Here is a 13227-nt window from a genome sequence, read left to right on the forward strand (position 1 = left end):
TTCTGGATAAATTCAATATTTGCGAAGAATACAATGAGAAAAGAAAAATAATGCAAGCGCGCTCGGTGGCTAACAGCGTTCCAATTTGGGACAGTTCGACAGTGCACAGTTCGAATTAGAACAGTTCGATTTTGTCCTTGTTCTGTTTTGATACTTGTTCGAGAAAGACACTGTTCTGATTTGAATCAGTTCGACTTTAGGTCTGTTTGAAAACGTTCGAATTCGTCGTACCCCCGAAAGATCCTTACTAAGAAAAAATCGTACTAAGAAATATCCTTACTAAGAAAATTCTTCACTGAGAAACATTTTCACTGAAAAAATCTCACTAAGAAAGATCCTTACTAAGAAAAATTCTTACTAAGAAAATTCCTCACTAAGAAAACCCTTACTAGGAAATATCCTCACTAGGAAAGATCCTTACTAAGAAATATCCTTACTAAGAAAAATTCCTCACTGAGAAACATTTTCACCAAAAAAATTCTCACTAAGAAAAATCCTCACCAAGAAAGATCCTCACTAAGAAAGATCCTTACTAAGAAAAATCCTTATTAAGAAAGATTCTCACTGGGGAAAGTGCTCGCTAAAGTAAGAAAAATCCCTCCGTAAGAAAGGACCTTGTCTCAGCAACAACTTAGAACTTATTCAATACCATGTTGTTGACCTTCAATCTCGGCCTGAAAATTCGTCGCACTTTGTTTTGAATTTCATCAAAACAAAGTACATATTAATCTTTTGTCTCTTACCTCATCAACCCCCCCCCCCCTTACCTCACCCTCGAAAATCCCAAAATCCCCATTGTTTTCACCCGGCGAGACCATCCCCTAAACTGGCTTAGTTCTATATCCCGTATAAAATAACAAAGTTTGATGTCATAGATGACACACAAATGTTTCCGACGAATACATGTCCAGGGTTACGGTACCTCTCCATTTCTCTTATTTTTCTATTTCTAATTATCCAAAATGTTCATGGACTTGGTAAGACCTTTTTTTTTTTTCTAGAATTCATGATACGAATATTTAGAGCCCATTATTGATGCTCCAACTACTCCAAAATCCTCCGGCACAATCTCACCATTTGGAAATGTGACTCTCACGAACCTACCGTCTATGACAACCGCATCCTCTCCTGGAAACCATACCCAGATGAATTTGAATTCCGAACACCCGGCTACACTGGCACCCATGCCAACTGCAGCTCGGTCAAATTTCACTTTTGGCACAATGCCTACAATCGTTCCGATCGTGAACCAAACGGCTCCAGTGTTGTATCCGGGTAATGGTACTTTGACGAACTCAACTGCTACACCAATTGTGCTTGGAGATGTAACAATGCCACATGCAGGGAATATGAGTTTGGTTGGTATGACTACAACGGCTAGTCATGGAGCACCAGTAGCTGGGATGACAACTACTGCTGGACATGGTGCTGGTCCGGCTGCTGGAATGACAACTACAGCTGGCCATGGACCTCCTCCAGCTCCTGAAGTCACAACTGTTGGCCACGGAGCGCCTGCCGCCAATGTCCCAGGAATGACAACCACAGTTGGGCATGGAGCCCCAATTGCTGGAATGACAACAATGGGGTTGCCAGGAATAACTAAAACTGCTGGACATGGAGCTCCTGCAACAAGTGCCGCCACCTTACCTGGACTTCCCTCTCTAGGACCAATCGCTTTGTTTGGTGCTACCACGACTGCAGGTCATGGAGCGCCGGCTGCTGGAATGACAACAATGGGTTTGCCTGGAATGACAACTACAGCTGGCCACGGAGCTCCTGCTGCAAATTCCACCACTTTGCTAGGACTACCCATTCTAGGACCACTTTTGGGTGCTATCACAACTGCAGGCCACGGAGCACCAGCTGCTAACGGTACCATGGCTCCGATGAATGGAACAACAGCTTCAGGAATGACTACAACTGCTGGACATGGAGCTCCGGCTGTCACAATGATTCCAGGAATACCAATTTCCCTTGGAAGTGCTACCACTACTTCTGGACATGGCTCTGTAAACGCTACCATGGCTCCAGGAATGACAACAACGGCTGGTCATGGAGCTCCATCAGCTTCCAATTCTACCACTGCTGGTCATGGAGCTCCTGTGGCGACAACCAAGGGACCTACTACACGTGAGAAGCTTAACTATTGATTCTTACCAGATTTGGCTTTTTTAGTCATTCCTAGGCTATATTCCTACTCAATTTTTAAAAATTAAGATTCCTTACCTTCCTTATATTTCAGCTTGCGGATCCTCCAGCTGCACTTCTGATCAAGTCTGTGCCACTCAATTCAACTCATCCCAAGTCTGCACCCGAAGGCTCTCAGATCGCAGATACTGTATCGATAATCCATGTGCAACCGGAATGAAGTGCTTCGATAATGTAACCAGTCATGCGTACACTTGTTATACGAAATTGGGTACTGTAAGGCTTAATGTTTAACCTTAAATTGTTGAATTTTTCAGATGGAACCGCCGGTGAATGCCTCGGAATCCAATGCTCCCCAGGAGACATTTGCTATCAAGTCATGGGACAGCCTGCCAAGTGTATCACTTTGCATCGTGAGTTCTAGTCTTTTTTACATCCAAAGAACCCAATTTCCAGAAGCTCCACGCTGTCTTGGCAAAAACGAAGAATTCTCTCCATGCAAATCCGGCTGTGAGAGCACATGTGCAGTGCCAATGCCCCCTTGTATGAACTCAACGACATGTACATCCGGATGTGCTTGTATAAGAGGATACGCAAGGATCAACGGGGTTTGTGAGCTGATGAACAAGTGTCCAAGTACTACCACTGGATGTAAGAGACCTTTAAAGAAATACATAGTTCTAAAAATCCAAGTTTTCAGCTATCACCTGCAGTGGAGCCGAGGAGTATGTGGCTTGCAAACCAGCTTGTGAAAAGACGTGTTCTGGTGTGCCGAACAAGGTTTAACACTCTAAATTAGCATTAGTTACCGTAACCCGAAGTTTCCAGGCCTGCCAATTGTCCTCGAATGCTACCGTAACCACTGCCCCAGCTGTTTGCACCCCAGGATGCAGTTGTCGGAGTGCGTACAAGAGAGACGTGGACAGTGGACAATGTGTACAAGCCAGGCAGTGTTTCCATAGTAAGTGGGCAGGTTTTTATAGCTTATTGGAGAGTTCAGGGTGTCCCGCAGACAGTCCAAGAGGTATATTTAAGACAACTATAGACTCTAAATTACAGCCACCACCTGCGGTATCAACGAGTCCTGGTCGCGATGTCACAATTGTGAGGCTGTCTGCGGCCAGACTGCAAATCCGAGCTGCAAGACTTGTTGGAGCGGTTGTGGATGCAATTCCGGCTTCTCTAGAAGCACAAGTGGTGTCTGTGTGGAATCTGCTAAATGTTCCTAACTTCTCAGAGATCTTTTTTGTTTTTATTTTGTGTATAAAATTGTATGAAGATGATAGAAAATTTATTATTCGTTCAAAAACTGGTTTAATATCCCGGAGCGACTCTTGGTGGCGGGCAATGATCGCATGCTCCTTGTCCTCCGGAACCTCCATCCTTTCCTGGTGGCCCATTCTGTCCAGCGGCTCCTGGCTGTCCTGGTTGTCCATCATCTCCAGGTGGTCCCTGTGGTCCTGGCTGACCTCCTGATCCATGTCCTGGTTGCCCGTCTGGTCCAGCTGGTCCGACTGGTCCTGGTGGTCCTGGTGGTCCAACGCTTCCTGGTCCTTGAACAACTTGTCCTGGTGCTCCTGGTGCTCCAGCCTCTCCTGGATGCCCATCTTGTCCAGGTGGTCCTCCTGGCCCTGGTGGCCCTGGTGGTCCGACAGAGGAAGAAGTGTCAGCTTGTCCTGGTGCTCCTGGCTGTCCTGGTTGTCCCATTGGTCCTGGTGGTCCTGGTGGTCCTTGTCTAGCTGGTGCGCATGTCTGGCAATCATTGGCCGGTGGTGCTCCGTATGAGCTTCCTCCATCTCTTCCTGGCTGTCCTGGTGCTCCAGCCTCTCCATCACGTCCTGGCTGTCCATCGGCTCCTGGGAATCCTGGTGGTCCTGGTGGCCCGAAAATGCAGATGGATGATTGGGTTTGTGGTTGTGGTTGGTAGACTGGCGCGGCTGGGCGATAAACTGGAGCTGGTTGTGGGACTGGGCGTTGGGCGTATCCTTGATGTCCTCCGTATCCACCTCCTTGGTGTCCTCCGTAACCTCCACCTTGGGCGTATCCTCCATGTCCGCCACCTCCATAACCACCACCTCCGACTGGTCCGGTCATGTATTGTCTCTTGATACGGGATTGTTTTCCGGTGAAGGACTCGATCTGGAATTTTAAATTCTCATAAATGATGATCTTCTAGGCTTAGCTCTCTAGTCCTCTAGGCTTAGCTGAACTCAACTGAACCTTGTTAGAACCGCGATTCAAAGCTTCCGAAACGCTCACCTTGTTAAGCTCATCCCACAAATCATGAGACCTCAAGACACAGAACTGCAACTCGTGCTCCAAACTGGACTGAACGGTCTGAGCATGACTGAAGAGAAGTGGAAGGAGCAAGATCGAGGTTCCAAGAGAGAACGCGGTGATGGCGACGGCTCCAAGGGCCACAGAACGGAGGGTTCCGATTTCGGACTCCTTCCGGAGGTACTCTTGTTTCTCCTCCATCTGAAAAATTTGGAAAATTAGGAATCGAATATTTGGAAAATAAGAAATAAGGCACTATGATGATTTTTTGCCGGTCACTTTTATACGGAAGTTTCTGGCCGTTAGCCTCGTTTAGCTATCAAGGACACTCCCCCTTCCTCTCCAACTAATTTTTTTGGAAAATTCTACGTCTCCGGTTTCCCTGTACTCTCTAATGAACTGGTTTTTATTATTGGTTCTTCGGTTCTATCCGTTGTGTTGTTTTTCTCGTTCAGTCTTTTCTGTCGCTCACTTGAAATTCGGGAAACTGACCGAAATTGACCTTGACAAATTTTTCCAAAACGGAAAGATGAATTCTGGGTTGTGACTACTATTACTTCCTTGGCAATTAGAAGACACCAGTGACCGTCCGAATTTTCTTTTTCGAGTGATGTGTTGTTGATTTGGAGATGGAGATGGAGAAGATAGCATCGGAAGAGGAATTTGAAAATTTGGGAAAAAATAGAGATAGCAACAGATGGGTTAAAGTGTCTTGTGACTGGATAAGGCAACTTTTTTGATACAAGAAGAAAAAAATGGGATTCTAAAATCATCTGGAATCCAAAATTCGAACACGGTTGAATTTTTAAAAATTTAATTTTAGAAATTCAGGAATTCAGAAATTCGAAAATTCAGAAATTCGAAAATTCAGAAATTCAGATATTCAGAAGTTCAAAAATTCAGAAATTCAGAAATTCAGAAATTCAGAAATTCAGAAATTTAGAAATTCGAAAATTCAGGAATTCAGAAATTCGAAAATTCAGAAATTCGAAAATTCAGAAATTCAGATATTCAGAAGTTCAAAAATTCAGAAATTCGAAAATTCAGAAATTCAGATATTCAGAAGTTCAAAAATTCAGAAATTCAGAAATTCAGAAATTCAGAAATTCAGAAATTTAGAAATTCGAAAATTCAGGAATTCAGAAATTCGAAAATTCAGAAATTCAGATATTCAGAAGTTCAAAAATTCTGAAATTCAGAATAATTTCAAAGTTTCAAAATTTATAGAATCAGAGGTTCGAATTTTCGAAATTTCGGAAGTTAAAAGATTCGGAAATTCAAAAATTCTTTAAAAAAAACACAAAATCTCAAAAATTTGAAATTTCGGACATTCAGAAGTTCCAAAAATCTGAAATTCTGAAACTCAAAACTTCGAAAATACAAAATTTCGGGAATTCTTCGAAAATTGAAAATTTAATATAACAATACGCAGAAAAACTGAAAACTATTTAAAGAAGCAATATAATTACTTACATGTTTCTGTTTTTTTTTCAATTTTGCCAAAACTTTTTTTTTAATGAAAAAATCCCAGAAAATTTAAAAATCTCTCAAATTTTTATTCCCTAGCATTCCGCTATTATTCACATGATACGTAATCCATTTCTCCGGATTAAAGGGGATTAGTGCTCTCTCCTCCAAAGCTTTTTCTCAAAACCTCTAATCCCTATCTATTCAAAAAGTTATTCTTTTATATCACCTTCTTTTTAAAGTCCCAAAAAAGAGAGAAGAAATTTATACATCCTCCCAAAACCCGTAATCATATTTTCGACCCAAAAACTTTTTTTTTGGAAATTTTTTTTGCCGGGAAGTCTATTATATTTCTGTTTAGATAGCGATATATTTTTTGAGATGCTCCTAAGAATATTTTCAATGTATTTGTCTGTTATTTTCAGCGTTTCGTAGGTAGGTGAAACCCCTTTTTTTAAATTCCCAAAAATTCCTGTAATAGAAGGACCCCCTCACGTTTAACTTTGAGTCAATTCATTTCGGTTTTGATTTAAGTTGTTTGGGATATTATGATGAATATTTTATCAGTTGTAACATTTTTGATATCTTTCATAGGCACCGAGATAAAAATGATCAAACTTGATAGGTAACGATTTTTAAGAAAAAAAATTCCAGCAAAATCCAATTGCGAATGTTTGGATCGCATCATTTTGATGCACAATATTGGTGATTTTCGTCTGATTTCCAGCCCAAATTATCCAGATCCATACTGTCCGAAAATGGATTGTAAATGGCACATTGTGGCACCCAGTAATAGCTCAAGGGTAAGAATTTTTTATTTTTGAATTTTTTGGAAATTCCGGATTTTTCAAGATCTGTCCAAATTTTCTGGAAGCTTTTGATTCTCTGAAACTTTCAGAATTTCAGTTTTTCAGATTTTCAGAGTTTCTGATATACAGATACCCAAAATTTAAAAATCCCTAAAAATTCTAAATTTTTGAATTTCGAGAATTTATGAATGTCTGAATTTCTGAATTTCTGAATTTCTGAATTTCTGAATTTCGAGAATTTATGAATTTCTGAATTTCTGAATTTCTGAATTTCTGAATTACTGAATTTCTGAATTTCTGAATTTCTGAATTTCCGAATTTCTGAATTTCTGAATTTCTGAATATTTGAGTTTCGAGAATTTCTGAATTTCGGATTTTCTGAATTTCTGAATTTTTGAGTTTCGAGAATTTCTGAATTTCTGAATTTCGAGAATTTCTGAATTTCTTAATTTCTGAATTTTTGAATTTTTGAATTTCTGAATTTCTGAATTTCTGAATTTCTGAATTTCGGAATTTCTGAATTTCTGAATTTCTGAATTTTTCAGTTTCTGAATTTCTGAATTTCTGAATTTCTGAATTTCTGAATTTCTGAATTTCTGAGTTTTTGTATTTCGAGAATTTCTGAATTTCTGAATTTCTGAGTTTCGAGAATTTCTGAATTTCTGAAAATTCTAGTTTCAGATTTTCAAAGTAAAATTTTCAGATCCAATTCAGTGCCGACAATTTGGATTTACGGAAAAACATGGATGAAATTGTTTTCTACGACTATTGGAGCCAAAAATTATTAGAAAACAAGACGGAGAACTATAGGTGAGTCTAAATTTGGCCTTTTCCAGACTAGAAAAAAAATTTTAGGTGTTCCGGAGACGATTTATGCTACTACACTAGCCAATTTCAATACCTAACTATTAGATTCAAGTCTTCTCCAATGGAAGATATCGATAATTTCGGATTTCAAGCAGTTGTCACTATTCGGGATAAGTTTGGAGGTGATTCATTGAAAATTCTGGAAATTTTGGATCAAGAAAAGTCTAAAAGTAGGGAATTCGAGCAATTTTGAGCATAGAACATGTGACTTGAAAAATCCAAAAAAAATCCAGAAAAATAGAAAGTTAGACTATCCGAATTTCGCAGTTTCTGAAATTCTGAAATTTCGGGATTCTGAAATTCTGAGATTCAAAACTTCTGAAATTCTGGGCTTTTGAAATTCTGGGATACCGAAATTTCGCAGTTCTGAAACTCTAGGATTCCGAAATTTTGGAATTCTGAAATTTTGGGATTCTGAAATTTTGGGATTCTGAGATTCTGAGATTCAGAAATTCTGATATTCTGGAATTCTTTAATTCCAAAATTTAGAAATTCAGAAATTCAGAATTTCAGAAATTCAGAAATTCAGAAATTTAAATTCTGAACTTCTGGAATTCTGATATTTTAAAATTCAGAAATTCTGATATGCTGGTATTCTTTAATTCTTATATTTTGAAGCTTTAAAATTCTGGAATTTTTTTTGAATTTCAAGGTTTCCCTAATCTCAAAATCTGTCATTTTCAGCATCCAACCCATCAAAACCAACGTTTTCCACAATTTTTCTCTTACTCTTCCCATTTTTAATGCTTTTCATTTGTTTTTTTCTTTATTAGAACTTTTAGGCATAGTTGATAATTATACATTTTTTAAATAAAACAAAGAATTTCAAATTTCACAAAACAAGATATTCAAACAATTCAACAGGGAAGAAATTGGAGATTTTTTTAAGGAATTTGGAATTTTAATAAGAATTAGAGAATCTTCAAAATTTTTGAGAATCATTAGAATCTAAAAATCTAAAAATTCAAATGAATAAATGTCAGAATTGGGCAGGGTTTCAGCTGGAAATTAACAAGAAAATGACGTTTTTGAATAGTTAAAAAATTGGGAAGTAAGGAACATTCGAAATTTTGACACACTGTCAACTTTGAGCTCAATTATCACTGCTCCTATCAAAGATATCAAAAATATGTCAGCTGATAAAATGTTTCTGATATTATGATAAACAATTTATCAGTTAACATCTTTTTCATATCTTTAACAGAAACCAAGATAAATTGGGTCAATGTTAGGGGTCCTTTTATTACAGATTTAAGGGTAATTGGGGGATTTTTTGGAAGCATAAGAATTGAGGAATGAGGACTTTTGGAGATTTTTCGGATGTTTCCTAATTCTCCTTCTTCATCGCCAACCACTCGGCCTCTCTTGCTTCCTGCTCTCTAGCCTTTTGTGCCGCTCGAAGTGCCGAATGCGATTTGGGATCCTTGAATTTGCCCAAAGGTGCCAACGAATTTCTTGCCGGAGCAAATCCTCCTCTCTCGTTGACAGCGAAAAGCTGAGTTGGTGGCGCTGACTGTTGCATCACGCTCAGAAAAGCGTTTACAGATGGATCTGAGGATCCGGGCATGTGGTTAACCGTTGGGTTAGAGTAGGATTGCCACGCACTGGTTGCACCGGCTGGAACTACAAAGGGTTCGGCGGGCTCTTCTGGGATCTTTGGTGGGGGTTCATTGGGGGCGGATTCCTGGAAAAAAACATTGGCGATTCTTCTGTCTGAGCTAGCTCTGAGCTAGATTTAGCTGGACTTAGCTAGAATTAGATAGACTTAGCTTGCCGAAGTGAGCCGGCACTATCCTGATCTAGCCTGAATTTTTCTGAGCTAGCCTAAACTAGACTTTTTATTCAACCTGAGCTAGCCTGCTTTGGGTTTAGCTAGTTATAGCTTGTCTGAACTAGTCTATCCTAGTTTAAGCCATCTTGAGCTATGCTGACAGCCTGAAGTATCCTGAGCTAACGTGAGCCAACCTAAGCTGGACTGCTAGCTTATCATGAACTGACTTGATGTTGTCTGAACTAACCTAGTCTGTTTCAGTTTGAGCCATCCTAAGCTGGACTAACTTAGCGTTACAATTAGATGTCCTGAGATAGCTTACTTAGAGCTCAACTAGTTAATCTCTGTCTGAGCAATCCTTTGGTAGCCTGAACTAGCCTATCTTAGTCGTTGACTATTAAAGTATCTTAGCTGGCTTGATATATCCTAAATTATGGCCGAGCTAGCTAGCTCAAGATAGATTAGATTGTCCTGCTTACTCTGGCGCTTCTAAGCTAACCACAAGTTGGCAACAATGCCGTTGCTCGTCAGACTTATTTAACTTTGCCTGAGCTAGCTAAATCTAGCTCCTAAACCAAAAAAAACTCACTTCTTCCTTCTCATCCACCTCCATTTGCTCATCCTCCTCCAAGTCCTTCTCATGATCAATCCCTCCTGGTCCAACCACATCATCAATACTCATCTCCTCCAGTTCCCCATCATCCTCATCTGACCCTTCATTCTGCATCACAGTGATTATCGACTCCATATGTCTCTTGACCCTCTCATCCTCCTTTTCTTGGGCTCTCCGCAACTGTCTCGCTCTCACTTTGTTTCTCCTTTCGATCACCGCAGGCGTCAGCGGCGGCGACGGCGGTGACGGCGGCTTTTCCACGGGTTGGAAGTTGAAGGGTGGTGTCAGCAACGTTTTAGTCAAGGACATCATCATGGGATCCCTCACGTATTCATTATAGATATTTCTCTGCGAGATCAAACTATGCACATCCTTCTGCAGATGGTCGGCATCATTCGCCAATCTTCGAATTATCGATGGAAACTCCTCATGGGGTACGGGAAGAACTGAATCCTCTCGGTCCCCTACTTGAAACAGATGAGCATCTGGGCCAGTCATCAAATCGGTAAGTGTCTGTGGTGCCTCGGCTCTGTGAAGCTGAAGCAATGCTGGATTTGGAATGTGTTTAACCGTATGTGGTCCACTGACGTTTTCACGAGGAACCCCGTATTTTATTTGAGTCACTTCAGTCCCCATAAGCCTTTGTAAAGCATCTTGTCGCTTTCTCTCACGAGTTTCCTCTCTTTCAGCCATAACCTCTTTGATCAATTTGACAGGATCCACCATCTCCCTCTTTAACATGTTATATCCCGTTCTTGTCTGATGCTTCGAGTCCAGAAGAGCGTCCATAAGGAATGTGTGATCATCCTGGACACTGTCCTCTGGTGTCGTTTTGTCGTATGGGTTATTATAACGGAATATAAGGGCATCGATCATATCTCGTCGGGTGATTTGCTTTGGACGGTACTTTGCGAATAGTTCGTCGACGTTTCTTTGTCGTTGAACTTCTTCGATCAGGTATCTTGCTGATGTGAACCGATTGTAGAATCTCGCATTTTCTTCATCGGAATAGAATACGGTATGTCGGTAGTATTTCTCGAAGCAGGTTTGTGGTGTCAGGTGGAAGGACATGTACATGAGAATGTCGTCTTTTTGATGTTGGAGTTGCTGGAAATTGATTTAGGTGAGATTTGGAACTTCACGCTTTGGTGAATTCAGAAATTCAGAAATTCAGAAATTCAGAAATTCAGAAATTCAGAAATTCAGAAATTCAGAAATTCAGAAATTCAAAAATTCAGAAATTCAGAAATTCAGAAATTCAGAAATTCAGAAATTCAGAAATTCAGAAATTCAGAAATTCAGAAATTCAGAAATTCAGAAATTCAAAAATTCAGAAATTCAGAAATTCAGAAATTCAGAAGTTCGGAAATTCAGAAGTTCGGAAATTCAGAAATTCAGAAATTCAGAAATTCAGAAATTCAGAAATTCAGAAATTCAGAAATTCAGAAATTCAGAAGTTCGGAAATTCAGAAATTCAGAAATTCAGAAATTCAGAAATTCAGAAATTCAGAAATTCAGAAATTCAGAAATTCAGAAATTCAGAAATTCAGAAATTCAGAAATTCAGAAATTCAGAAATTCAGAAATTCAGAAATTCAGAAATTCAGAAATTCAGAAATTCAGAAGTTCGGAAATTCAGAAGTTCAGAAATTCAGAAATTCAGAAATTCAGAAATTCAGAAATTCAGAAATTCAGAAATTCAGAAATTCAGAAATTCAGAAATTCAGAAATTCAGAAATTCAGAAATTCAGAAATTCAGAAATTCAGAAATTCAGAAGTTCGGAAATTCAGAAGTTCAGAAATTCAGAAATTAAGAAATTCAGAAATTCAGAAATTCAGAAGTTCGGAAATTCAGAAGTTCGGGAATTCAGAAATTCAGAAATTCAGAAATTCAGAAATTCAGAAATTCAGAAATTCAGAAATTCAGAAATTCAGAAATTCAGAAATTCAGAAATTCAGAAATTCAGAAATTCAGAAATTCAGAAATTCAGAAATTCAGAAATTCAGAAATTCAGAAATTCAGAAATTCAGAAATTCAGAAATTCAGAAATTCAGAAATTCAGAAATTCAAAAATTCAGAAATTCAGAAATTCAGAAATTCAGAAATTCAGAAATTCAGAAATTCAGAAATTCAGAAATTCAGAAATTCAAAAATTCAGAAATTCAGAAATTCAGAAATTCAGAAGTTCGGAAATTCAGAAGTTCGGAAATTCAGAAATTCAGAAATTCAGAAATTCAGAAATTCAGAAATTCAGAAATTCAGAAATTCAGAAATTCAGAAGTTCGGAAATTCAGAAATTCAGAAATTCAGAAATTCAGAAATTCAGAAATTCAGAAATTCAGAAATTCAGAAATTCAGAAATTCAGAAATTCAGAAATTCAGAAATTCAGAAATTCAGAAATTCAGAAATTCAGAAATTCAGAAATTCAGAAATTCAGAAATTCAGAAGTTCGGAAATTCAGAAGTTCAGAAATTCAGAAATTAAGAAATTCAGAAATTCAGAAATTCAGAAGTTCGGAAATTCAGAAGTTCGGAAATTCAGAAATTCAGAAATTCAGAAGTTCGGAAATTCAGAAGTTCGGAAATTCAGAAATTCAGAAATTCAGAAATTCAGAAATTCAGAAATTCAGAAATTCAGAAATTCAGAAATTCAGAAGTTCGGAAATTCAGAAATTCAGAAATTCAGAAATTCAGAAATTCAGAAATTCAGAAATTCAGAAATTCAGAAATTCAGAAATTCAGAAATTCAGAAATTCAGAAATTCAGAAATTCAGAAATTCAGAAATTCAGAAATTCAGAAATTCAGAAATTCAGAAATTCAGAAGTTCGGAAATTCAGAAGTTCAGAAATTCAGAAATTAAGAAATTCAGAAATTCAGAAATTCAGAAGTTCGGAAATTCAGAAGTTCGGAAATTCAGAAATTCAGAAATTCAGAAGTTCGGAAATTCAGAAGTTCGGAAATTCAGAAATTCAGAAATTCAGAAATTCAGAAATTCAGAAATTCAGAAATTCAGAAATTCAGAAATTCAGAAGTTCGGAAATTCAGAAATTCAGAAATTCAGAAATTCAGAAATTCAGAAATTCAGAAATTCAGAAATTCAGAAATTCAGAAATTCAGAAATTCAGAAATTCAGAAATTCAGAAATTCAGAAATTCAGAAATTCAGAAATTCAGAAATTCAGAAATTCAGAAATTCAGAAATTCAGAAATTCAGAAATTCAGAAATTCAGAAATTCAGAAATTCAGAAATTCAAAAATTCAGAAATTCAGAATTC

At 38.2% G+C, this 13227-nt stretch overlaps 4 protein-coding genes across 4 annotated transcripts; 2 read left to right on the forward strand and 2 right to left on the reverse strand.

Annotated features, from left to right (window-relative positions):
* Positions 1-962: 962 nt before the first annotated feature.
* CBG20713 lies at positions 963-3377 on the forward strand (the record flags this gene model as incomplete). Its single annotated transcript, XM_045238560.1, has 8 exons — positions 963-977; positions 1026-2130; positions 2243-2419; positions 2466-2561; positions 2605-2799; positions 2849-2928; positions 2977-3109; positions 3208-3377. 8 exons carry the CDS (start codon positions 963-965, stop codon positions 3375-3377), a joined length of 1971 nt encoding a protein of 656 aa, XP_045097117.1.
* An 85-nt stretch (positions 3378-3462) lies between these two features.
* Positions 3463-4626, reverse strand: CBG20714 (the record flags this gene model as incomplete). The annotated part of the gene is made up of 2 exons (XM_002631499.1): positions 3463-4287; positions 4408-4626. The coding sequence occupies 2 exons, from the start codon at positions 4624-4626 to the stop codon at positions 3463-3465; spliced, it is 1044 nt and encodes a 347-aa protein (XP_002631545.1).
* A 428-nt stretch (positions 4627-5054) lies between these two features.
* On the forward strand, positions 5055-8128 carry CBG20715 (the record flags this gene model as incomplete). Its single annotated transcript, XM_002631500.1, has 5 exons — positions 5055-5139; positions 6547-6695; positions 7405-7511; positions 7557-7690; positions 8082-8128. The coding sequence occupies 5 exons, from the start codon at positions 5055-5057 to the stop codon at positions 8126-8128; spliced, it is 522 nt and encodes a 173-aa protein (XP_002631546.1).
* A 767-nt stretch (positions 8129-8895) lies between these two features.
* CBG25667 lies at positions 8896-11029 on the reverse strand (the record flags this gene model as incomplete). The annotated part of the gene is made up of 2 exons (XM_045238561.1): positions 8896-9252; positions 9929-11029. The coding sequence occupies 2 exons, from the start codon at positions 11027-11029 to the stop codon at positions 8896-8898; spliced, it is 1458 nt and encodes a 485-aa protein (XP_045100350.1).
* Positions 11030-13227: the final 2198 nt, after the last annotated feature.

Source organism: Caenorhabditis briggsae (assembly GCF_000004555.2).
Source record: "Caenorhabditis briggsae complete genome, chrV, whole genome shotgun sequence".
Classification (NCBI taxonomy): domain Eukaryota; kingdom Metazoa; phylum Nematoda; class Chromadorea; order Rhabditida; family Rhabditidae; genus Caenorhabditis; species Caenorhabditis briggsae.